The sequence below is a fragment of the Apodemus sylvaticus genome, chromosome 3, assembly GCF_947179515.1.
Source record: "Apodemus sylvaticus chromosome 3, mApoSyl1.1, whole genome shotgun sequence".
NCBI classification, from domain to species: domain Eukaryota; kingdom Metazoa; phylum Chordata; class Mammalia; order Rodentia; family Muridae; genus Apodemus; species Apodemus sylvaticus.
The window spans coordinates 112,608,348-112,636,170 of NC_067474.1; the positions used below are offsets into that span (position 1 = coordinate 112,608,348).

General features: G+C 41.7%; 1 protein-coding gene across 5 annotated transcripts in view; it reads left to right on the plus strand.

The window, feature by feature from the left end:
• The window catches only part of Nfia (nuclear factor I A), a 347,599-nt gene that overhangs the window by 207,386 nt on the left and 112,390 nt on the right, over positions 1-27,823 (plus strand). For all 5 annotated transcript variants that reach the window (XM_052176800.1, XM_052176801.1, XM_052176803.1 and 2 more), the window contains one exon: positions 21,808-21,882. In XM_052176800.1, the coding sequence (XP_052032760.1) occupies positions 21,808-21,882 (75 nt within the window). The remainder of the gene's footprint in view (positions 1-21,807; positions 21,883-27,823) is intronic.

The following is a 27,823-nucleotide window of genomic DNA, read 5'->3' on the forward strand; positions in this document are numbered from 1 at the left end:
TTCAATTAACTTTTCAAATTTCTAGTCCTCACCAGCATATTCACTGCATACAGAAGTATATATTATGGAGCAGCTTAGAGGAAAATGTGACTGTCTATAGTGAACACAAGATGGAGAGAAGGAAGTCCACTAGAAAACAGAGATGTGCTATAATTGAATAAAATTGTGACCACCATTTTATTGCTCAACATGGTGATTATATATTACAAAAATTTATTATTTCACAATAGCTAGATTAAAAACAAACCTTTATTTTTTTCTTCCTCACAAAGGAATGACAAATATTTAAGGTGATGCCTATGCCGATGGCTCTGATTTGATCATCACACATGCACATATGGAAATACTAGGTGCCCCATAAATATATACACTTTTGTGTTAAACAAAAACAAAATGTGAAATCACAAGAATATGATGATAGCAGAAAATAAGAAAGATAGTAAATAATGACTCAAGGCCAAAAAAGGGGAGATGCATAGGAAGAGAAACACAGCAGACATGGAACAGTGGAAAGTTCTTAGAATCTATTAGGGCAGAGGGTAAACATAAAAGACTATTACCCTGTTCTCCTGGGCACCAGGTTGAGATTACCTCTAGTAGTCTCCGTAGTACCCTGGGTAGCCATGGACTTCACAGAATAGATCTTTGCATGTTTGAGGATCAAGAAGTATGGAGACATTGGATTAAACCTCCAAGTGCATGGCATGGTGTCTGAGAGATGAACTATAACACTCAGTGTCTATCCAAGCCTCTAAGCACCTATTCTGGGAAGCCAGACCATTTTACACACTCCCACGGAAAGCTTTGAGGAGTTTGCGGATGCTTTCTTTAGTGTGTGTCCCAGTGGCTAACCCTGTGTGAACTGTCTCTTTGAGGGTGGAATCAAATGGAAAAGCTATTGTGTCCCCAGAGCCTGCCCTCCTATTCTGAGACCTGGTTGGCTGTAAAGGGGTGAGGCTGGAATTCAAACCTGAGGCCTGGCTGCACAGGATTACCTTCCCCAAGCAAGAAGTGTCTTTCCCTAGTTTTTAAAGACACACAGTCAGCCCTTTGCCTCTTTTAGTTCTCCAGGTCTCTGCCTGCTTACCTTTTAACATTTTCATCCAGCACACTAAAAATCCTTCTTAGAACTTAGGGCTCCATGTAGAACTGTACATTTCCTCAGTTTTTGTTTCTGGACGGCTTTCACTCGCTCACCCACTTCTACTTGAGCACCTGACACTTTCATAACTAGGTACCCAAAAAGTGGGGTTGGCCTTTGTATCTCCTAGCTTATGAAGGTTCTTCCCAGAACCACTTGCTTCTTAAACTTATGCTGCTGGCATGCCGGCCTGCAGTGCTGGAGTAGTTTCTGTGGGATCAGCACATCCATGGACAGACAAACACTGCCCTGTCATGTCAGGTGATGGAAAACTCATGCTCCTGCAGAAAGAATGTTCCATCTGCTCAAGTCTGAGTTACTCTGCTCTGCTGTGTCCTAGACTCCAAGGAAATCCTCTTCAAATTCAGTTTACCTTCCTTTACCATAGCTAAGCTAACACTGTCCAAACTGGAAGAGTCCAGAATGCACTGAATTGTTCAGTGGAGAACAGAATAAAAGCAGTAACAAAACAAACAAAAGCCGTGGTAGGATCTATGTGGTCTTCAGCCATTTCTGCTAAGGATCCAAAGGTCTATGTCCCTCCCCAAGTTCACGTGTTCAAATCCTGGGTCCCATGGCATGTTGTTAGGACATGAGTGAGGCCTTTGGGGCTGTGGTGAGGTCATGAGGACAGAACCCCTAAAACAGACCCCAGAGAGCTTATGTACCTTTTTTGTCTTGTGAGGATGCACCTGGAAGGTACCATCTCTAAGGAAGCTGCCAAGGGCTATCCAGTCTGGTAATATTCTGTTCTCAGAATCCCAGCTGCCACAAGTACACAAAGTAAATTTTGTTCCTTAGAAGCCACTCCACTTATGCTATTTTGCTACAGCAGCCTAAGTGGATTAGGACAGCACTGCAAGCCAAGATGTAATATACTTCCAAACCGGCATGACTGTCGGTCACATACACCAGAGATGAAGTAGGACCCAGAGACGCTGTCTCCTCTCTGTGGTTTTACGGAGTTATTCTCCAGAATGACCAGGCTGGTGATGGAGTCACGTTTGTGATCAGGCTAAACTTTCACGAACCTTTAGCAGGTCCATTCACAGGCATCTCTGAAGACTCCTGCCTTCTTGGGGCCATTTGTAATGAGAACGGATGTACCTGAAGTAGACCTGGGAGCCATTGTTTGTCAAGAGTTGAGAAATATAGGCTGCCTTGTCTTCCTCTAAGTATAAGCTGTAGTTGTTATTATTATTATGTGAGAAGCCAAGTGCTCCCTATGGAGCTGGGATGTGCTGATGCAGAGAGAGCACGTCTGGCAGCGAGCACGGGCAACAGGAGTGTGATAATACTGCCTCCTGGTAATGAATTTACCCTTACCACAGATCTCTACCCCTTCCATAGTTGAATGTGACAAGAGGCATGTCTTCCAGAAACCTAGTAGTAGCACTTGGAATTTATTCACTTCCCTTTTTTTTTAATTTTTTTATTCGATATATTTTTATTTACATTTCAAATGATTTCCCCTTTTCTGGCCCCCCACTCCCCGAAAGCCCAGCCAGGTTCCCTCCATATGAATATCAGAAATGGGAGATGGTAGGAAGCAGGTGGTACTGAGGATCTTTTAACAGCATGATGGATCAAGGCTCTTGCATGCTTTGCTGGTTTAGTGGCTGAGTCAAAAGATTAAACAAGTGAGGGAAATCCCATAGGAACTCATCATCATTGTCACTGAAAATGGAAAACACCGAGGTCTCATTATTTGTGACACTACAGGAAATAACAACGGTTTATTTTTTAAATGAGTGGTATGGGTGTGTAATCCAGGGTCCAGAGGCTACATGTAAAAGAGAACCATTTGGTCAGCATGAGTTCTTACAGCTACGATAATGTCTTTATGCAAAGACCAACCATGACATGGCTTGGTTTTGGAATAGCAGTAACTATGGAAATTTACCTTTATAAGAAAATCAAGAGGGCCTAAGAAGCAGTCTTCGGTGGTGGTGGTGGGTCAACGTGGCTTAGAACCAGTTAAGAGTTCAGCCTAGCCTGGCCTTCATTAATTGTAGGAACTCAAACAGATCAATTAAACTTTGCTGCTTCCAATTTCTCAGGAAGCAAAGAAGTCAGTAATTGACTCTGGGACTTGCTCACAGATCTGATCTAAGCACATAGCGAGTCTTTAGACAGCCATCCCCCTGCCGACCCTGCCTTGCCATTGCTGTGTTCCTACATTAATTCTGAAGTCCTGGATATATGCTTCTATACTACCTTCCAAATGGACCCAGGCCCAGTTAGGCAGTGACTGAGAATCAGTGCTGGGGTAAATTCTTGTTTCATTTCTAAATAAGACTAAAGAAATCCACCCCACTGTTTAGCAGCCTGCCCTGTAGGGACAAGCTCCGAAACCATTTCCATTTACATGATTGTAAAGGGATAGAGGCCAGCTGCTTAGTAGTTCTGGGAATACCCTGTAGAGTTTTTCTATCTTGTTTTTTCATGAAGCAGCACACACATGCATACACACACACACACACACACACACACACACACACACACACATACACACCTTGCTGACTTTCCTGACAGACCAAGCCTTTGCTATGTTTATCTGACCCATAAGACTGCACATCTTTAAATAATATGCAGCTTAGCATGAAACCGTATGAACAGTGGATTGGGGAAAGATTGCTGATTTAAAAGCACTGCATTAGGGCCTATGGATTGCCAATTCTTTATCCCCTCCTTCAAATTTAGCACTTTATTTAGTGTATGTGGTTGGTGGGACCGGGTATAATGCCCAAGGACAACTTATGGAAGTCAAGTTATCTCTCCACTATGTGAGTTCCAGGAAATTGAACTCGAGGCCTTGGGCTTGGCCACAAGCACCTTTGCCTGTTGAGCTGTCTTGCCCCAATTCACTTATCTAAAAGTAAATTGAGTCTTTTCATGTTCCCAGATTTCCCCCTCTTTCTTTCTATAACTTTCAATAGTAAGATGGAAAAATCCATCCAGAAGTTACTATATGGGAAGCTTCTGTTACATTTTGCATTAATTCAAGAGTGAAATTAAACTAAAAAGTAAAATTTCGGTGGATGGGACTTTTTCCCCTTAATTTTCTATTTTATAAAATGACTGTATGAAGTAGAAGCCATCACTGCTTTTCTTTGTAGTATAGTAGAAGTCTGTTTTTAAAGACATTGGCTTCAAACACTTAAGAATGTCTAGGTAATTTTACTATCACAGAGATTGTTTGCAAACCAAATCCTATTGGACTTTCTCTGTTAAGAGGGATCTTAGGTGAAATGGCAAATCAGGTGTGTGTGTGTGTGTGTGTGTGTGTGTGTGTGTGTGTGTGTGTGTGTGTGTTTGGGAAATCTCTTTGGTGTGTTGGGCTGTGGCCACAGTCTTGCTGCTCTAGGTGTGGTATCAGGCTTTACGAAGTCTATTGCTGACAGCGTGAGAGGCTGTGGTGAGAACAGACCACTGGATGAGAATGGGCTGAGCCTGCAAATGTTACTGCAAATGCAATGCTTGTCAGAAACTCATTAATACTTTAACCAAACTCAAACCATGAAGTGGTGCACTGGAGGCTTTCCCCCTGATCAGAATGCCTGGAGAGGAGACACTCCTTCCATTCAACATGGGGGAGAGAAAGGAGTGGGTGAGAGCCATCAAAGTCTTGTGGCCAGCACACTCCTGAGCAGTAGCCCCACACACGCCATGGCAATAGTGTTCCTGTTCAGAGAGAGCACCAGAGTCTTTAACTTTCTTATTGTTTCCTTTCCTCCCCCTCCTCCCCTTCTCCTCTCCACCTCCTTCTCCTTCTCCCCCTACCCACTTCTCTTCCTCCCCTCCCCTCCCCTCCATTGCTGTGCACCTCTGACTTTCCTAAGCACCTTTGAAGAATCGGCTTGAGGTTCTCCTCTCTGGTGTTCTCCAGGTCTTCCTCCTCTGTGCTCCATAGCCCTTGCTACACAAGGGGCCCCTCCTGGGCAGTAGCCTATGAAAACCACAGCAGGCAGCTATGCAATCTTCACTCTGTAGCTCTGGCTCGCACAGGACACAGCTAAATTATAGGCCCTTGATAAGTTTCATTGGATGAATTAATAAATATATACTATGCTGAAGTTGAGTTGAAACTTGGGGTTTCTGAGCACTATAGTGTTTTGTGAGGGGGTTTTGTTCTGAGTCACTGTCCAGTGCCTTGTCAGATATTTAGCAGTTTCCCTAACCCCTAGAGACTAAATGTCAGGAACTCTACCCCAAATGCCCACACAATTGTGACAATCAAAAACTCTATTTAGATCTTACCAAATGTCACCCATGCAAAAATCACACCAAGATACTTTGAAAGAAGCTGTGTGTCTGTATGTGGATGTGTGTGTATATGTATGTGTGTATGTACGTGTGTATGTATGTATGTACCTACATATGTGTACATTGTAACATCAGTGGTTTGTTTGCTAACTGTTTTCATAAACAGGTATGAAGTTCTTTTCAAATTAGCAAACTGTGTACACCGAACTATTGATGCTTGAATACTCTGTGAGCTTCTGCAGTGGACAGAAGTACAGTATTATAAAATAAAGCATCTCTTCTCTATCAAGAGCCCTTTTGAGTTACCGTTGAAGTAGAGGTGCCCAGAAGGAGCATTAGCAAAACTTGAGGTGGAGCCTTTGCCAGGCAGTGCTGGAGTCTGTGTGTTGATTCAGGCAATCTTCACTCTCTGTATATAGAATAAGAGATTTTGAGACCCAAACGTATTATATTACTTGTTCCAAGGGCCTTAGACATCAGTGAAAATGAGCTGTGAATTTGTGCCCAGTGCCAGGCCTGCAGACTGTCCTGGGCTGACCACCTCTCTCATGGAAATCTTGTTTGTCTAGTAGAAGAGAAAGGTTCAGGGTTCTGCTTAGAGGTGGATTGCCACCAAGATATGAGCAACTGTGTGTTGCCCATTCTGTGTGGTAATCTGCCCTCTTCACAGATCTTATGACTGGTAATGATACACCTGCTATATGGGGACATACAGCATAAAAGGGTGTGCTCTTTGGGTGGTGAGGAATGTTCAAATAGGTAAACCTGGACATGGGAGAGATTTGTGTTTTCTGTCATCTTTCATATACAGGTGGCCATCCTTCAAGAGCCCTTGGAGCAAATGGTGATTCAATATGGCTCCAGGGGCATTGGTAGGTTTCTTTGTTCCCCAATTTAATTTTAATTTCAAAGTCCAAATGAGTCTCTGTCTCTCTCTCTCTCTCTCTCTCTCTCTCTCTCTCTCTCTCTTTCTTTCTCTTTCTCTCTCTTTTGTGCATGTGTGTGTGTGTGTGTGTGTGTGTGTGTGTGTGTGTGTACAGATGCATGCAGCATGTGTGAACATTTGTGTACACACATAATAGTGGATGTCCAGGCATGTGGAGGCCAGAGGTTGACTTTAGGTGGCTTCCTCTGTCATTGTCCAGTTTCTTCTGAGGCCAGCTCTGTCATTGAGCCTGGAGATCACCGATTTGGCAAGACCAGATTTAGCCCTCAAGTTCAGAGGATCCTCCTGTTCCAACTCTGACTTTTCACATGGCTCTGGGGTTCCCGACTCACTCTTCTGCTTGCACAGCATGGACTTACTGACTGAGCCATCTTTCCAGGCCACAGCTCTTAGCAATCTTCTGTAATTCATTGCTAAACACCTCCCCAGTACTTTAGCCTGGAAGAAAATTCACATGGCAATTTTCTTTATGAGAAAGCTCATTTTCTTCCAATCTCATTTTGATGCTAAACAACAAATATAGACAAAACAACAAATAAAATATTTTTTAAAATTTGTTCCCACTTTCTATGGTTCTCTCTCAGTGTTTGCTACTAAGATGGCATAGCTTTGATCTTGTGCATTTGAGAAGAAAAACAGCAAATTGAGTAGTGACAAGGATAGATAAAACTGTATGTCATAGGGCAACTTTACAGAGAAGGAGAAGTGGTTTTGAGGGATGGTGACTATTGTGAGACACTATAAGTTTCCTGATTTTAAAGGGAAGGAAGTAGCCTTCCTACAGGGTATGGTGAAGGATAAAATTGTCTTGGGCCAAAAGGCTAAAGTTTCTGTTGAAGTACAATACAATCACGGGTATGGGAAAGCAAACAAACTACTATCTGTAGGCTAGACCAGACATGTAGACAGGGATGAGAGCATTGTCATCCTGCCTGTAGCTTCACCTTCTGATTCATTTCCAAGGCCCAGGCCTCTGAAGTTGGTGTCCTAGCGCACAGTTCGGGAATGGTGCTATAGTAGAGAGTAAATTGCTTGAGTGAACTCCTGCTTGGTAGTCACTGTCTAAATGACCTTGAGCTATTTGCCTGAAGACTGTAAGGCTGTACTCTGTTGCTTTAACTGAAAATCAAGACTATTGTAGGAAGGAGGAAATGGCACAGGACAAAGCAGAGATAAGTATCAGGCTCAGAGCACTCAGAAGATGTAGGCCCCCACCTATCTCTTTTCACTTGTGCACACATGAAGAGATGAGTCACCTCTTCCCACCTTCATATGGCTAATTGTTCAGGGCTTTGTCCACTATATAGGCCATCGCTGAGCCTCCAGCGAACCTTCCCTCTCTGTTCTTCTCATAAACTGTGTCTTCCCCAAGAGCCCTGCACCCTTCCCTGTACCCAGTCCCAGATGGCCTCCCTCCCACCAGACACCAAGTACCTGAAGGTCCAGCATATACAGCCTCATGCCTGCCACAGTACCCAGAGCAAAAGGAGATGCAACAAACATTCTAACTGGATTAAGGAAAGTGCAGTCCACTTATTTCAGGTCACAAAGATGGTAACTGAGTGAGACCCATAACTATATAAAGGAAAGATACGCTATACAATAAAAAATATGCCCCTAGTAATCAGTGCATGGAATTATGATTTGAGGCTGATAATTTCTCAAACAAACAATGCCTCTGAACTAGTTGAAACACCCTACATGTAGGAATAATATCAGAAGATCCTCATTGCGTCTGCCTTAAAAGGTGTTGTTACTAGACTGAGGGTGACACAGTTTATTGGTTTATGTTCTGAGTTTACAACCTATGTATGGTTCATAGGATAGCATCGGTAAGTGTCTATTGAATGAACAAATTATTCTATCAAAAAAATAACTTAGGAAAATATTTAAAGTACCTTAAAAAAAACTCACATTTGACTTCTAACACTTTTGATGGTAATTGGAACCCCAGGAATTAGTCCTGGACCCTACTAACCTATGCACAAATGAGTTGCAAGATAATGTTGCCTTCATCAGCTGTGGCTAGAAGGGTTCTACCTTTGAGTTAGCCACAGTTTGGGTCCTTCCTAGCACTGCTGCTAAGATTATAGGCAGAAATAAATGCCAATAGTAGCCCAACAACATTTCAAGTGTCTTTGACAGTTTACATCTGATTAGAACATGCTTTTTCTGTGATGGTATTTTAGGATGTGAATGAAGTTAAACACATGCACTTACACATGCATGTGTGCATACATACAAGGGGTTCCTGTCCCATCGGAGACCACTCTGCAGCATTGTAGTGATCTATGGATTTCCTTGGGTTAGGGACAGAAAATGAACAATGGTGTTCAATTACAATAGAGACAGCCCACTGTAATTATGGCAGAAGGACTTCACGCAACTTGTCACTGAGCATCTGCCCTTACTTCTTACTGTTTGGAAAATGACAGGTATTCTCTAAAATCTGAGAATGACCAGAGACAGCAAACATTGAGAAAGTGGAGGAGTTACCCTAGTGCTGCACCAACAGGTAGCTTGGGCCATCGTTGGACTTGTTGGTTGTTTGACATCATGCAGCTGTGGTAGTCAGGATTGCTCTACTTCCATGGTGGCAGTCTCCTCTCTTAGCACTAGGAACATGGGGTCATCTGGGTCCTAGGTTCAGTCTTATTTCAACTGCATCTTTGTGCTATGAGTAGAGAACAGAATGTTCCTATCCTTCCCATTTTTACATATTATTTTATATGTCTGTAGCAGCTGTAGAGTTGTAATGCCTGGCTTTTGAGAGGTTGCACTGGAGCATTAGATTCAATGTATCTGATAGTTCCATGTAAAATTATTCAGTATTACATACGTGATGAAGGCGGCATTTCTCCACGAGAGGTGAAGAAGTGCATTAAAATGTGAGGTCATTTTGGTTTTCCTAAGGAAATTCCAGCAGTCAGTGTTGAAGACCACTGTGTGGGGTGGAGGGTTGGGGGTGGGGGTGGGGTGCTGTATCCTGCAGTGAACAGCATCCTCTCCACTCTGGAAACCATGCCCTTCAAACCACTGACTGCCCTGGTGAAGAGCAGTGCAGCAATGCTGAGAATGTAAGCATGCATCTTCCAGCTGAGTCTGAGAGAGACTCAGTCTATTTTGTGAGAACAAAGGTTCTGTTCCCTAAAATCAAGGAGACCGCCTGCATCCCAGAGTGCTTCAGTGATCAAAGTCAGTGAAATGAAGCATGTCGATCATCCCCCTGCCTCAAAGCCAAACTCTTTTAGCATTGATTTTGAGCTGTGAGGAATCAAGACACCCCCCGACCCCCCACCACCACCCCGGTCTGTGGTGAGGCTTTCAGACAGCTCCCTGTTTATGTTGAGGTATGGAGCTGAAGTGTAGAGGCCCTAACAAGAAAAGTGAGTTTTCCCTCACTTAATATGATAATAATTGCTTTTATCCTACCCATTTTAAACCATCACAAGCATTTCCCATTGAAAAAAATGTAAACGGATATTATTTGAAAAGTATTTTAAAGATCAGTTTCTAAATACACATTTTCTATTGCAAGCAGCATGGACACATTTAGATCTCAACAGGAGTTTTCAGGAAATCAGAACCTTAAAAAAATAAAGTGAAACCAGGAAAGGGAAAGTTGTTGGGTTTTTTTTTTTCTTATGAAAAAAAGTTAGTCTTCTGTCAGAAAAATGCACTCTATGTCTATTTAAAAAATAAATGGTACTGAATGTTACAAATATGTAATGTACTTATGACTAAATAAGATTATATTGTACCTGTTTAAAGTAATTTAGAATCCTTTTATTTTGAAACAAGCCAGTAAAAAAATATCAGGAGGTTTGTTTTCAGCAAATTTTGTGTTACTCACTTTGGAAAATAATCTTATTTTACCCCCAAATTTACTCAAATAAATTAGTCTATCAATGTTTTCACTTATGCTCATATGTGAATATTTAATGTCCATGTCAAAAGGACGGAAGTAACTTGTTTTTTTTTCTATTACAAAATCTAAAAGATTCATGATGTGAGCTACTCTGTAATAGTCTATATTCAAGGTTCTTTGCTAAACATTTATACTTTACGAGATCATCACTCTTAACAACAAATCTTCTGTGGTAGATACAACCATTAGTGCCATTTTACAGATGAGGAAATCAGAGCTTAAACGTGTCATCTAGGACTCTTACATCCACGCTTCAGCTCCGTCTTGACTATGTATAAATAATACCTTGCAAACATAATTTTTGAATGACAAAGTAAGTGAACATTTTTGGCCTATAGATGCTTTTATACAAGAAAAGATACTCCCAAAGAACTAAGAACTATCATAGGTAGCATGTTGGATGATTGCACATCTGAAATTAGGCTTAAAACATGTATACATTGAAAGTTAATACTGGAGAAGGTTGCTAAACACATCAAAACCAACTTCACTTTAAGTTTCACAAGCGATGGTAGCAGACACTGGCAGGTTTGGGACTCTGCTGCAAGCTGACACTTTGAGGGAATGTTCTTAGCAAAACACTCTCTTCAACGGAAATTAGGTCAGCCTTCTGGAACATTTATCATGTGTACCTGTCACCAGCAAGACCCAGTCCTAAAGTGAACTAAGATCACACGCAGTGGTTCTTCCTTCTCTGAGAGCTGCAAAGGACAACATAAACCAATAGTTCTACAAATATGCGAGTTTGGCAGACACTCCCGTGAAACTAAGGCCAACACCCATATAGTTGCTCTGGGGATTGAATTCCTTAATACTCTGTTTATAGAAATTCGAAACAGTAAATGGATTCGGTCTGTTCTGAAAAACACTCTGTCCCATGACTCCTTTGGAAGAACATGTACAGTTGCTATAGAGGGATGTGGGCAGATGGCCCATGCCTGAGTTGGAAGGCAGTGCCACCATCTACAGTTGCTAGAGAAGGGTGTGGGCAGATGCCCCAAGTGTGACTTGGAAGACCAAGCCATCAGCTCCCGTTTGTTCCTCACCACTCAGCCAGGTAGGTTTTGCCAGACACAGGTTATTATTTGCATATTAGCAAGGCCACCTCTACTAAAGCTAAGAAATTGCCAATTTGATATTGTAACAAGAGTGATCAGCAAAATCCAGAGTGGAGGAAGGTTAAGATGGAGTGCATTGTAAAACCAAAGCAGCATAAGTCATAATACCGTGTCCTTTCAGCCATCAGGTGGCATCATTTTGGTGGTGTCAGAGCACTGAGGAGTGAGAGTGCACCTGTGTCAGCATGTGTGTGCGTCAGCATGAGTGTGCTTCAGCATGTGTGTATGTCAGCATGTGTGGGTGTCAGCATATGTGTGTGTCAGCATGTGTGTGTTTCGGAATGTGTGCACATCAGTATGTGTGTGGGTCAGCATGTGTGTGGGTCAGCATGAGTGTGGGTCAGCATGTGTGTGCGTCAGCATGTGTGTGTTTCAGCACACAACATGAAGGTTTTGTGAACTTAAATGAGCATATCTCTGAGCCACCATCCCTGTATCAGACAGATTAGGTTAGCATCTTTGTAATTCATCTTTTCATAGGCCTGTGACACAGGTGAACACGTCCACAGACTTAAAATTGCTAACAGATTCATGAAGAAAGGTAAAGAAAAGGGTGAGATCATGAAATACTTACACAGCAGCAGGAGTTTACATGGCAAGAAAAAGAGGGTACCGGTAGATGGTGTTCGTGTGCACCGAATAAGGATATGGGGTGTGTGCTACACTGTTTAGGTGACAGAGAACGCTGAGCGAGTCATAGTTTCTAATTTCTCCCCCAATTCATCCACAATCCCTGCCATTGTGTGTGTGAATGCGCTCGTGCACGACTCTCTGTGATGGTTCCCAATGGTAGAGATTCTTTAAACATTCAAGCAGAGCATTCATTATTAAAGTTAAAGTTTTGTTGTCTTTGAAAAGCAATATGCAAGAAAAAAAAGCTTTACCATGTCTTTGTGATCCTGTTTTATATGAGAATCTGAATTAAACAGCTGGGAAAGAAAATGGGGGATGAAGAAATCCATCCATGATTCCTTGCTTAGAAAAAAAAAAAAGTTAAGAAAACCTGCAAAAAAAGAAAAAGAAAGAAAGAAAGAAACAAAAAAAAAAAACCTTCCCAACTTTCTTGATCACACACTCTATTAAGCCAGGACCAGGAAACAATTTCTAATCAGCACTGTGATCTGGGCCCAGATTGTGCTGGCCCTTTGTCGTGGGCCTCAGATCTGTGCTCTATTCACACATGCTCACTTCCAGCTGTTGTCATTGAAATCCCACATAATCTTCCAAGGTTGAAGGGCAGTCACCCATGGCTGCTGCAGTTAAAAGGTTATGCTGATTTCTGTTGTCAAATATTGGCCCTTTTCTCTCCCAATCACTCCCATGCTACTTCCCTTTAACAAGAAGAATCCAGCCTAGAATTGTATTACATGACTTTAAAGTCTTAAAAAGTGTTCCTTCATTGTACTTACCCGGTGTGGCCTGAACAGTCTAATTCATTCTGTTATATTTCACAAGGAGTTATCTAGTACCTCTAAAATACTTTGTGTTTGTGCTAGGCCAGCAAATTCAATGTATCATGGCCTGCATGATTTGTAACCTGCAATGGTTCAGGCAGAAATATGTAATATAGACTCTATGATTGAGTAAACACCACAAATTATGACATTAGTGATAGTGTAATTCTTGCAAGAATTGTACAAAGCAAAGTGCATAGACAGAGGAAGCTCTTTGTGATCTTAAGTATCAGCTGATGTTATAGTATTTGGAAAACTACATATCCCTAAGTTTTAAATATCTCTTTAGATTATTTTTCTCTGTGGCCTTGGAAACGTAATTGAAAGCATTTTTTAACAATGTACTGCTTCAGTTCATCAATGATTTTCTATACATGCTTAGTGAACCAAAATCAGTTTTGAATGTCTTAAAATTGGCACGTAGCTGCTGGTCACCGTCTATCCCTGTCATTGCCTGTGTCTTACGCTGGTTTAGCAAGCTGAGCTCCGTTAATGGTTTCAGAGCCACATGAATTAGACCCAAAAAGGAGAGGCAGGGTGATGGGCCATGAAGGTTTTCTGCTGTTTTATACTCATGAACCAGGGTAGCCCTGGGGTGATCCAGTTCCATGTCTGTTTCATTTAAGATAATCAGTTTCGGATGTATTCAGGGAATAAATTTCCTTATTTTCCCCTAATATATGCAAGGGTTCGTAGTAGAGGCTCAAGTTATTACAAATAGTTCCAGCCATTTGTCAATTACCAGTTGTTACTGTCCATGTGTGTGCAGTTTTGATTTAGAACAGGAAAGCAGTAAGTTTGGTCCAAATCCCCCTTTTACTTCAAAAGTAGGTTAATCTCAAAATAAACCGAAACCCATCAAAATTAATTTTTTAAAAAATCAAATGTATAAACTATTGCTTGCTCTATGCTAATGATAGTGGTTTAACTTAGTTGATGTGACTTGTTCCATTTGTTTATATTTCAATGGAATATTTGAAAACATAATCCCAAAAGTTAATATTTCTCCATTCTTTAACAAGTCTTCACCTGCAAAGCATTCATTTATGTTGTGGTCTAAATGTTTAGGGAAGACAGGGAAGTTAATTTACTATCATAAAAACAAACAAACAATGAATAGGAGTGTTTTCAGCCTGGAATGGATAGCAGGATAGAAGAGAGAGATTTATTCTGCCTTTAAAAAAGGGCAAAATTGAGGTGTTTGGAAATTCAAGGGGAAAAACACATAATAGATTGTTTAAAAAGCACTTGACTTTTATTAATCTAAATATCTTAGTCAAACCATAGTGTTGGTCACTCCACTTGGCCTGGCTGTTTCCTTCTGTTTCTAGGTTTGTCCATAAGTCGTGCCTCAAATATTCACAAACATATCAAAAAGTTAAAAAATAACTCTGAATTTTAGATGTTTTGCTAATAAATATAGTTCTTTAATTCAGACAATAAGCTCTATCTGAAATTGTCAGCCCATCAAATTTAGTTTATTAAGTGCTTCTGATATTTACCTGGGATAGATTAAAATATTATGTAGAGAAAATTAACAATACACATTCTTATCCGATTCTCCCACCATCTGAAAAATCTTAGGAAGATCTCTGAATATCTCAAATTTTCAGCTTTTAATTCTCTATAAAAAAAATCATAATATTAAATGAATAAAATATCCAACTAAAAAAATCATAATATTGCCAACCACACAGTTGCAATAGGAATTAGATGTCTTAAAATTAGTCTCCAACAAAGTACCAAACATAGCCAATACTAGACAGATTATACTTTTGATAAAATTGGTACTACCCACAGAGAGACTACAGAAATATTCTTCATGGAGGACACATGCTTTGTAATACCTGGGGCTTGCTGAAGCCATTTTCCTAATGTAGACACAGTAAGGTGGTTGCAAAATATAGAGTATCCTTCAGTCCTGCAGTAATGGCAGTCAGTCAGGTTCCAGGTTCCCCTTGGCACATGACCCATGTGAGGAAGAGATGGGGAGGAGTGGTGTGTACCATGCACTTAAGACAAAAACATCTGCCCCAAATAAATCCCACCCCTGCCAAACTCCTGGAAAATCGTAAGCTAAAGCTCAGGAAGGATGTTGATTGCAGAAATGGAGACTTAAAAAAAAAGAAGAAGAAGAATAAATGGAGACGTTAGGTTGCAAATGTTCCTTGTGAAGTTAATAGTGTTTTCCACCCTCAGGTTTCTGGGCAATCTTTTGGTTTATAGATATTTGGTCATTGCTTTTATTTTTACTAGTACATTTTAAGGGGATGTTCTTCAGAACATATTTTGGTGAACATTGATAGGAGTCCTAGTATGGAGAAAAGAACACACCAGAGAGTAGCAAGGTGTTTTCACCCACAACAAAAAATGTATGTTTGGGTCATATTGGATACTAATGCCTAAAGGGGATTCTCTAAGAGGCTTTAAACATGCAGCTAAGGACTCTAAATGTATATTCCCAAATCACGAATTAATGGTGGCTTTTATTAGATGGAACCTGACTGTCATACACTGTCCTTCCTCCACTATGCTAGTAATCAAATAAGAAGTTGACACTTAGCAGGCATCACAAATACATATGCCTACAAGGCCTTCCAGCCTCTGAGCTGTGTGTATGGTAGAAAAGTCCAGGGGATGTGGTAAATCTAAACGTTCATGTCCAAGTGCAATCACCCCATATGACAAAAGTCAGAAGAACATTGCTGGAAGAGCAGATGTTTACAGCCTGGAACTGGTCTGTGAGTCCTAATTTCTGATACTTCAAATTCAGAAGGAAAAAGTCAGTAGTTATGGCTTGGGTACACACAAAATTACTATAGCAAAAAGAAATTGCTTTGGCTTGTTTCAACTAGGCTGCTTTCAATGGAAAATAATGTGTTATATCATTTCTGTGTCTTTACAAATAGGTATGTGATTCTTCATATTTTTAATATAAGGAATTGTTCCAGAAACCAGAAATATCACAAAATTCTCCAATGAATGGCAAATAATTTAGTTATACAACTTATCATATAAAATATAAGTCATAATATAAATTATGCTAAAGTTAGAATTTGGCCTTATATGAATCCATAGAAGTAAACACCTCCATTTAACTCCATAAAGACCAGTTTTCTGAGATACACAAATTGAGTACAGACATAGCTATTGTTATGTCAATAATAACATAGTAATTTACATGCTGCAATAGAAGCCCACTAAGTAAAGTCATCTAAGTCATTGAACAAATAGGGCATAGATAGAAGGGGATTGTGCCAGGCCCTCTGACAATCTAAGTCGTGAGCCACAACAATGACCTTCTGGTTTATTGACAGAGGTCAGAGATGATGTCAATGAAGTGGGAGGCTAGTGGCATAAGACAAGTGGAATAGAAATCCTTTATAACTTCACCTTATTGATTTTTTCCCTTTTGGCCAAAGTCAGGTTTCACTTTCTCTTATTTATTGAACACATATGAAATACATATAGATGTATCCCACAAGTGCTTAGAGGCTTGGTACGCGATCAGAAGGAGGAAGTGAACCCCAGTGAGGAGGTTTCCTTACAGAACTAGTGGCCTCTGAAAAGCTAGTACAGTGGCTGCACATCCCAAGACACCCAGACTCCAGCTGGAGTAAAGATAAGGTGAAAATAAGGGATCCTCTTCCTTCTCAGAGGCTGGGGAACAGGGCCCAGAAAGGCTCCTTTCTCAGCCTGTGATTTACTAATGGAGACTCAATTACTAAGAGGAAAATATGGAAATCATCATCTAATGAAGTTGTCTGTGCACTGCAGTCGACTTACATCCATAACCAGAGGAGATCTAATAATTCAGGACAGGGAGGGCCTTGATATCTGAACCTGAGAAACACCTAGTTTCATAGACAGGCTTGACTGCATCCTCCTTGGACACAGACTTCCCTGTGTGGAGATAGTCAGCTTTCTCTGATGGCCAGCCCTCACAATGAGGCTCTCTTCCCCAAGTTCTAGGCAGTTCAGCAGGGTTGCCACATCTCAGCAAATCTAGCTTTTCCTGCTCTGCCTTACCATTCAAAGGTAGGTAGATGTTCAGTCCTCTCATAAAATGAGATGTGGTTTCCAGAGAATGGTATTTTCTGAAATAATTGCTAACATTATTGAGGTAAAAGAACTACCGCTTCTAAGAATTCATGAAAGAATTTCTCTTTAAATTCAGCCTCTCAAAAAAGGTTCCTCCCCTCACACTGAGAATGGCTGACTCCCAGGTATATGAAACCTATGTTCTACTTGAGAAGTCACTGAATAGAAGTACAGGAAGAAGTACAGAAGCCATCATATGTAAAAAGAAAGAGACTTGCTCCTATTGGAGTCTCCTATATAGTTCTGAACTCAGTTCAGAACTTGGAGCCAGATCACTGAGCTACTGCTGCATGCATCTCAGGCGTTCCTGACAGTCTGTGTTCTCCAGTTGTTCCTAACCGGCCCTGTTCAAAATGGAAACCTCCAAGTCTTTCCAGAGTTTACTGAACTTAGTTCCAGAGTTTACAGAGATCTTTAATATTAATAGCATCTGGATTTCAAACCATTGAGACTTAACTTTGTGTTCTGTCTCTACCTCTTCTTCGTCTTGCAAGAAAGCTGAGTAGCCCCATTAGCATCATTTCCTTACAAGTGATCTCTATGGCTCAGAGTGCGTGAGAATGAAAGATTAAGCTTCTCGGGCTGTGTCATAACTATGCCCACCATCTATCTCACTTCTTCCATCATTTCTGAGGTGTCCTGTCTTACCACTGTAACCTAATGGCATTTGCCCAATCTTTATGTCAGTCAGGGACAAATTATAAATAAAATCCATCTGATAATTCAGTTTTGCTGGGAAGGGCTGCTACCACCACGAGAGAGCTCGTGAAATATTCAACGCTCTTTGTTTTCATGGTCTAACTTTGAGGCATGCCTTCACACCCGGAGACAGAGGCTGCTGATAGAAGGGTGAATTATCTTTGCAGTGATGTTCTCAGCCATCATGATCCTTGTTTAAGTCTAAAATGGGGATTTCTTGGGGCCAGGTGTCAGTGTCCATTGAACAAGTCCACTCTTTGACTCTACTTTTTGTTTGCTGTCCCAGACACCGGACCAGAGTGAAAATCATAACACATACCCAGGCATTTCTTAGCAGAGAGACTAATGGTACTGGCTCCACCAGAAGTCACGTGGATTTTTTTTTTCCTGTGCTGGTCCTGTTCAACTTGGAGGGAATAAATGTGGATGGCTTGGCTTTCTTTGGATGATTTAGTTTCTAGGGCTTGGTTTATTTCGGCCTTATTACAAAACATTTGAGAAACAAACACATTCTGTAACTGCTTTTATTCAAAAAAAAAAACAAAAAAAACCCAAGGCTGATTTGGGTTCTGCTCACTCAGGGTCTCTCTGGAGTACTTCATGTTTGCCAAGTATCCTCCCTCAAGCCGGAGCAACAATGACACAGAATAGACTCTGCCAGCTCCAAAGGGGGCAGGCTCAACAGGGAGCTCGCCATCCTGTGTGCCAGCTACCGTGTTAGAGCTATGCACAGCACATCGGGTCAGTGTTGAAAACAGAGAAAGGAGTCCTTCCAGAAGTGAGGTCAGTTAGGGCAGACTTTGGTACAGATGGCTCTAGGAGGTAGAGGTATCTATCACCTGAGGGACAGGTGAAGGAAGACAAACCCACAAGAGGAGTTGGTGCTACGCATAGGGGACTCTTGCAAGGATTCTGATAGGCCAGTGTGTGCTGAATACACCAGATGTATCTCAGCATCTTCTGCATCTGCCGCCCTCCTACCTCAAAGCCTTTGCTCATCTGCCAAAGAGCTCATCTGCTTTCTGTCCCAGTTGTCTTCTCAATATGTTTCAGACAGCATCTCTTAGGAAAGATTTTTCCCTCACCGACCTTCCTAATGCACTTGCTATGAGTTCTCTTCCTGTCACTTAGACTGCTTGTGCTTTTTGTCTAACTAATCTATGTTGAATGGTTATAGCTGTCTCTATGGCTCAACTGCAGACTCTCAGAAATTAGGGACCACAGATCTACCACAGCACCTGGCACGTGCTAGCCACTCAGGAAATATGGCTTAAGAGAGAGAATGGTCAGATCTGCCTGACATTGAGCAGGTTCTTCCTTCAGATAAGAGAATGGATACCAAAATGAATAAAAGGATAGTAGACCACAGATGGTTTGAAGACTCTCTGTCACGGTGGTGAGAACTGGGGATGCCCTCACTTCGATCATGGGAACGTGGAGACATGCATAGTGGAACAATGTAGACCAGAAGCTGAATCAATGTGTGGATGCATGGGATTAGGTAATTGTATAACACCAGAGTAAGGATGCCACCACAACATAGAAAGATGAATACTTTGGATGTATTGGATCTGAGGCTACCCTAAGAGACATCTGGATAGAAATGTCCAGTAGATGCTTAATTTAAACATTTGGAACCAAGGAGGGAACCTTAGCAGAAGGAAGCGATTTGAGCATCCTCAGTTGGAAGGTTCTGTTTATTCACAGATATTCACTAGCTACTTTTTGAGGTGTAGAATTCCCAGGGGTGAATCTAGTTTCCACAAATTCGTTTGCTCAGAAAATGACAACAAAGGTGGCACTTCCCCAAAACGAGTTGTCAGGATAGACTCACTTTGGGGTGGCAGAATTAAGGTATATATATATATACTCTGTTCAGAAATTCTTAGTAGTCTTTTCTTAAAGTACGGGCTTTTGGGGTTTGGTATTAGAGCAAGTGTCAGCCTGTGACTCATGGGACAAAGAGAGATGCTTGAAAACTGCACTTTCCACTCTGCTTTGAGTTTCTAGCTGTTGTGTGCAAGTAGCCCACACTCATGTGCATGGAGGCCGGACTTCCTTTGTTATGGTCTGTGGGATAAATGCAATCTTAATGGTTCCCAGTAAAATAGAAATGTTATGATCTGTTTTGACAAGACCTCTTTAAGGGAATTTTTTACTTATTTGTTAAAGATTTTGCTTCTCAGTTCTTTAATCCAAGAGACAGTACCTCTGGCAGTTACCAAACAAGATCCCCTAGATATACAACCAACTTTGGGTTGCTTTGATAAGTAAAAGTCCTTAAGAACTTTTAAGGTGAACCTTTGCCATTTCATTTTAAACAGCAGGTTACTCTTGCAATATATCCTAATATTTAGAACTACTTTTAGTACCAGATATTGTATGCTATATCAGAGTTAACTAAAAAATTTAAAACTCAGAAAAAAAACCTTCTTCATTCAAAACTGTTTTGAAATTAAAAGAACTCATAGACCGCTTATGGTCAGTACTGGCTGGTTTTGTGTGTCAGCTTGACACAAGCTGAAGTTATCACCAAGAAAGGCACTTCAGTGGAGGAAATGCCTCCATGAGATTCAGCTGTGGGGCATTTTCTCAATTAGTGATCAAGGGGGCAGGGCCCCTTATGGGTGGTTCCAACCCTGCTCTGGTGCTCTTGGGTTCTATAAGAGAGCAAGTTGAGCAAGCCAGGGAAGCAAGCCAGTAAGTAACATCCCTCCATGACCTCTGCATCAGATCCTGCTTCCTGCCCTGTGTGAGTTCCAATCCTGACTTCCTTTGGTGATGAACAGCAGTATAGAAGTGTAAGCTGAATAAACCCCTTTCTTCCCATCTTGCTTCTTGGACATAAAGTTTGTATACGAATAGAGACCCTGACTAACATATGGTTCTCTAAAACAGAGCTGCTTCTGTACATTGCTGTACGTGGCATCTAGTAAGCTTTCTGGTGTGTACACTCTGATGCACATCAGTCTCCTGTCCCTCAACAATGAATGAACTATAGATTCTATGAAGCATGTACATCTTACTTATGGGTTGCTGTACATTCAGATTTACCTTTTCTCATACCAAATGTCTTAAGGTATGTGTCATATTGCAAAGAACAGTTTGTCTGTTCACTCATTTGTTTGTTTGTTTTAAAAAAAACTCTGCAGCTAACACTTGCCCCTGTGCATCACACTTTAAAGCAGGTAAAGATTAAACTGGCTTTACAGGCAAATCTTGCCAGTAGAATATGCCTTGTAGGATACTCAGAAACAAAGCTGTAGATGCAAGAAGACTGCACATCCCTTGCCATTTGTAAGCTGGTTTCTGAGCACATTGTGAAGTTGTATAATGGTTCTGCATAGATACAAAATCAGATATTTTAGAGAAAAGTCATTATATCAAGCTAGAATGAAGCAAACATAAAATTCAAAGATGAAACAACTTTGAACTATTTATATATTTCATAAAAAATCAACCAACACAAAAACTACTTTAAACAAATACAATTTTGCGTTTGTATACAAAATAATTTGTTTCCATATTTCAAAAACTGAATTTGTATTTCCTGTTTGACTTTTCCCAAAGTTTCCTCTGTAGGATCTCTAGAAAAGCAGGAGGTGTCTTCAAAGGTCATTAGATTTAAATGGACAAGTGACTAAACCTGACCAGACATTTCTGTGGTGAATGTTTCAAAGCATTATGGGTCTGGGATATTCTGATTGATTTCCAGGGAGTCAGGGTCTACACCTTCTCTTCTCTTCTCTTCTCTTCTCTTCTCTTCTCTTCTCTTCTCTTCTCTTCTCTTCTCTTCTCTTCTCTTCTCTTCTCTTCTCCTCTCCTCTTCTCTCTTTCATTTTCATTGTCTTTTGTTTCAGACTTCCTATTGAATTTTTTAAGCATCTCAAAAAAAAAAAATCACCCAGTTGTTACATCAAAGCTTCTCCACAGCCTCCAGATCCAACCCAAAAGCTATGTCTGTTCCCAAATGACTAGACTCCACCCCCCAACAGTGGCACGGAGGGAACCGGGTGGGGGCTTAGGCCTCACGTGCTCCATTGTAGCTCTTAGGCCTCACATGCTCGATCGTAGCTCAATGAGTATTTATACGTGTGTTGTTTTGCATTTTTCTGTTTGTGACAGTTGGCTTTCTTCTGTTTTTGTTTCCACAGGACATTTGGGCTTCCAGGACAGCTTTGTCACATCAGGTGTTTTCAGTGTGACTGAGCTAGTAAGAGTGTCACAAAGTAAGTATAGTTTTGCTCTAATTCGGTCCAAATTTGCCTTCAGTGTGTGTTCCTTCTCATAGGGCTTTAACACTTTCACAGTACCCTTTCTGCTCTCCGCAGAAGAACTATACCAACTAGTTTGTTTAAAAGCCAGTATTTCTAGGCTAGGTATAATTAAGAATTTTAATGTGAGGCATTATAGTAAGGACCAATGCTGAATGTTTCATACAGTCCTGGGTACATAGTGTAAACTTGGCTTTAGAAGATCTTGAGTCTTCCCTCTGGTTTCTAAGGAATTCTGCATTTAAGAGACTTGGTTTCTGACCTTTAAGCGATGCTAATGCTTTCAGTATGAGTGGCACATTACAGCATGGTCATTACCAGCTTGTCGATAACAACTGCAGTGGTGATGGAAGAGTTCATGCCACCGCCCAGTTCTGTTGATCAAAGGCCCATTGATTGTATGTTTGTTGTGGCATAACCCAAACAGTGCAAAAAGCATGGGAGTCCAACTGTCTATGTCTCTCTGTCTCTTCTCCCCGACAGCCCCCACAACTCATACACACGGTTGCCCTCCTTCCAGAATGTCTCTGTTTTAAAAGCAGTCCTACAGTGACCACCTCTTCTTAGTCTCAATTTAAAAGTGAAATTAAACACCAAATATAAAAATTTAATGCTTTTATGAAAGGTAGGTAAATTTATATTGTTAAACATGACTTTCAAGCAGTGTCAAGTTCTTTACAGAATGAAATGGAATTTGTAGCTCCTATTGTATGTGTTATAGGCTTGTGAGGATGCCTGAGTAAACCAATGGGCAGTGAGATGCCACAAAAGGCAAGCCAGCCTGATCTTCCAAGCCTGAACTCTTTCAGCCCTTGTTTTATTCATCACAGGCTAGAAGAATCTTTAGCGTCCAAAAAATACGATATGGAACTAGAGGAAAATCCAGGTGTTCTTTAATATTTACCATTTGCTAAGCACTGGGCTAGGCCTTGGGGGAAGGAGCATCATTTGTTGATGTTGATGCTTGGTGTGTCTCAGCTGTACTCTAAGTTGCACAATCTACACGCTGAGGCTAACTCAGGGGAGTTTGAGAAAATCTTCTGTTTAAGACCACGCAGGTTAAGTGGTGGGAAGACAACTATGCACATTAGAATTCTGACATTCAGGGAGGCTGCCGTTGATGGTGAGGTAGTCCTGGGTAGTAGTGGCAGAATCCTCATGGAGAAGCATTAGGAGTAGCAGGTGATAGCCTGCAGTGGGGATAATTTGGCTGTATTCTGAAGGGTGTCCCAAAGTACTAGCTAAGGGGGGACTAGATGACTTTATTGAACAGGAGAACATGTGCCTCCCTGGTTAGTGCATGGTGGATTAGCCAGCTACTGGACATAGACAGATAGCAATGCCTATGTACTGAAGGTAATCAATATTCTATATTTTTCTTATTAGCTTACTAATAATAGCATATAAAGAGTATGTCTTATCAAAGTGTATCAGTCAAAGAGGCATTAGAGGGAAGTATATTTATTGAGGCTTTATTGAGATCCAAGCATAGCCTTGATTAAAAAAGAAATCCTTTTTACTCTAAGATTAGAGCTCTGGTCCGTTTCGTTCTGCCTTGGCCACTCAAATGCTTGCATTAGTCTTCATTACCAGCAGAGTTCCAAGGTCTGGGGGTTGTAAGAGGCCAGACATCTCAGAACCATCCCGGCCTCTTGCCCTTCCTCCCTTCCCTCATTTTCCTTTCAGGTCTTATATCCAAGATTGATTAGACCTCCACTCAGTCTAAGGCAGCATGATTGCCAAGTGAATTCTACATGTTCCCTCAAGACTGCCAGAAGGCATGCCTGCCCTTGGGGCTAAGATTGCAGTGTCTTGGATTGTTTCCTGTGCCTGCGTCAGGGGCTGGTTAGCAAAGGCCTGGCATTGCGAGCATCCTTCAGCTTCTCAATGCTTCCCGATTCTGCACACTGCTGTGCCATCACTCCAGGACTCACTCACACATGGCCTTGCGCTGACAGCAACTGTTTGGTAAGAGCAGGACCGGGCTGCATCAGCTAAACCATGGCTTCAGGCCAAACCGGTCAACTACACGCCAGAGACCCCTCTCTTCCTTGTAGATCTTTAATCTAAGTTTGTCGAGGTTTATTTTATAGATTGCCTTGACTACTGCGATAGGGATTCTCACTAGGTGTCCCTGCACCTGAGAGCCTTTCTCAGAGGCATATACCCTAGTTAGGTTTCTGTTCCTGTGATGAAACACTGACCAAAAAACCACTTAAGAGAGGAAGGGGTTTGTTTGCTTACAGGTCACTCTCTATCATCAGAGGAAACCAAAGCAGGAACTGAAGCAGAGACCACAGAGGACCGCTGCTTACTGACTTGCTCAGCCTGCTTTCTTAGACAATCCAGGAATACTTACCCAGGAGTGATTGATACCTCTCATGGAGGGCATGATACTACCCACACCAATCATTAATCAATAAAATGCCCTACAGAACTGCTCACAGGCCAGTCTGATGGTTTCATTGCTTCATAGCTTCATAGTTTGTGTTAGGTTGACAAAAATTACCCAGCAAAGCATACCACCCAAACTGCATAAAGAAGTTGAGTCCATGTCCAGGCCTCACAGAACTGTGTTGCCCCTTCTCTTCCTGTGAGAGCTAATCCTCTGTTCTAGGACTGTATGGGAACTTATTGCAGATAAATAGGGATGAGGAACATTCTGCATCCTTGAAACAGAAATAAGTTAAGTGGCAATGTATGACTAAGACCCAGGGTGTTTGCCTTGCAGGTTCAATATGAATATTAAAAAATTACGTGAGTGAGGAGTTACCAAGCGTACATCTTGTACTTTGTGCTAGACGTGTGAGCATTGCTTCACTTGGCACTCCTGTGGCTGGGCTCCTGTGAAGTGCCCCTTTTCAGAGATGAAGGACGCTGTAGTACTCAAAGGCATTGAGAGGCTTGCCTTTGCCAGCCATTGCTGTGCTTACTTCCATAAGTCTCTCATACAGTAAAATAGACCAGTGGGCTCTAGGCTTTGTGGGTTGTTCATTTCTTTGTGGGGTGATGTATCTTTATAATACATTTTTGGAAGGATTGCTAAAATGTAAAATGCACAATTGTATTTCCCCTAGATTCATTTTCAGTGTGATTTTTGTTTTCAATTAGTAGACTTGATGTTTTTAATTCTGATGGTGCTGTCTATCGAACTCAGTTCTCAACATACCAATTAGCCACATCAACAGTCCTGGAAAACAAGTCATATATTAGAGCAGTTCTTTAGGTTTATAATTTTCAGATAGCAAAACACAGCGTCTCGTATGCCCCATCTCTAACCATTCCCCATTTATTAACAACTGTGGGCAGTATGCTACAGTTCTTACTGTTGGTGAGCCAGTATTGACCCACAATTATTAATTAATCTCCATAGTTTGCATTAGGGTTTTCTCTTGTGCTTTTGTTCCTGTTACTTGTTCTAAGTGTCTCCACAAATGTGTAAGGGCACATGTGTACGATTATATATCAAACAGGGTCATCTTACAGCCATGGAAGCACTGTGCCTATTCAAACTACACACACACACACACACACACACACACACACCTATCTCTTGGATCGCTCTCTGATGTTTTGCCTCTCATGTAGGTATTTTACTGACTCTAATGTGAGATTTCCTTAATCCCTCTGAATTTGTTCCTTGGTGTCCCAGCCTGGCCTGTTCTTCAACCTCACCACGATCACAGCTAGTTGTGACCTCATACAACATGGAGAGTTCATATTACTCAGAAATGATACCCTTGCCTTAAATTGTTTCTCTTACCAGATACATAGTGTTAGCCTTCTACATGAGATAGTAAAAATATTTACTTCCCCTGGGATTCCAGTGAGGTTCTAACTGTGGTAGAGTAGGGAACGCTATTTCAGTATTTGCAAATGAAGAGTCACTGAAGTAACTATGCTGATGTTGTTGCCTGGGATAATGCCACCTCCAAGGTGGCAATGACAGAGAAACTCAGCCTCACAATTTCCTAGGTGAGAGTTAGACTAGACAGCCAGGCTGCTTGATAATAAATGCTGGGATCAGATGCTAGGAACTGCTGGACTCGGGATTCCTATGCCCCAGAGAGCTGCAGGAGGCCACGAACTCCCTCACCCTCGCCTCCGTCCCGCTAACACCCTTTAATTTTTGCCGTTATCGTCTAATGTTTGTGAACTGTAGCAGCAGAAACGCTGGACTGAGAGTACGGATTTGTTCTGTGGCCCGTCTCCACACGTGGCAGGACCATCTGAAAGCACTTCTAGTTATTTATTACCTTGTTCCACGAGAGGGAGAAAACACAGACCTCTGCACGCTGGGCCAGAGAAAAAGAAGAATTCAGTACAGGGGAGAGGCTCCCAGGAATGACTGTAGTTCCGAATCACTGAGGTTGTTTTAGCATAATCCCGTGAAGGAGGAGACAGGAGCCATCTGTTGAGATGGTGCTTTATTACACAAAGCCCTCTACAGGCATTTCCAGATAGGCCCCTCCCATGAGCTGCCAAGGAGAGCCCATTCTGCTGGCTGCTGAATGTAGCTGCTTCAAGGGCTCTCTGTCAAACCCACTCTTGTTTATTTTGTGCCAACGTTTCCTCAAAGTACGTGCTCCGAGGCTGCCAAATGTCCCTCCTGGTGGGAACTCAAAAAGTTCTGCCCCAAACTCCACTCCTGCTCATTTCCTTCTGAAGTGCTGACTGTTTTCCTTGAAGTTGTTGGAGAGATTCTGAAACCTTAAAGGCCTCAGTGGGAAAGAGTAAAAACCACAGATACACACACAGGCCATTGTGTGTCTCCTCTGGCCTGTTCTGATTGCCAGTGTGGTTTGTACACCCAAACTGGCTGCAAGGGTTAAGTAAACTTCGTGGCTCGGGATGACTTCACGGCCCTGGAATTCTGCAAAGCCAGGATTCTCAGTACACTGTGGCTGGCCTTAGAGTCTTTGGGTGTGAAAACCACTCTCAGCTACTCAGCCTATGCTCTGGTTCCTGCTACATGGCTGCAGAATCTATTAAAGTCCAGCAGATGAATTGCCCTGGCTCTGCCACAAAGCCTGGCTACCCGATGGACTTCGGGGTTCCTGAGTTGTTTGTCAATGGAGAGGGACAGTGAATGGAACGGGGCCTGTGCCTCAGCCTGGCATGAGGTGGCACCCTAGCGGCTGGTTCCTGCCTTGGGAATGTACACTGCTGAGATTCTCACACAGCCATCATCATGGGAGTTCCGAATACAGCTGGGTTTTAAACTTCTTTTTTCAAGTCCTTGATATGGCTTCCAAAGCCCATACCCAGGCACTTAGGTTTGCAAAGCCAGCAGTTTTTAAGAACCAATGAATCGAGTCTAACCTGACGTACAGAAGTTCTGGGACAAAATTAACTCAGCTAAGAGGCACAGTAAGAAACTGAAACGATGTTAGGAATAAGCTCAAACTTGAAAATACAAATTGTCCTTACCTAGAAAGACTAATGAAAAAGAGGGCCTCAGATGAGAAGTCCCGGGTGCCCCATCTTTTGAGGGTTACCACTTAAATAGTGGCAGTTCTCTCTACCTTGATTGGAGGAGGATGACTTAAAAACTTCCTAGTCTGAGCAGGCAGCTGCTAGCTCTCTCCTCTGTGTGTTAACACACACAGCAACAATGACCATGGTACACAAATTAATTTTTTTTATACAATTTATACTCTTAAGCAAGAAACCATTTGGACTTCAACATTAAAGGAAGAAACAAAAAGACGATGATAAAAAGTCCACTGCAGCCCCAGCATGGACCGTCACTGTGACCTTGCCTTTGTTTGGCATTACACAATTCAATGGCAGGCCACTCAAACTATGCTCTCGATCAATATCCTATTAAAGCAGCACAAAAAGTCTCCATAAACTTAGTGGTTAGCTATGTTTATAAATGGAACTCGGCATAATT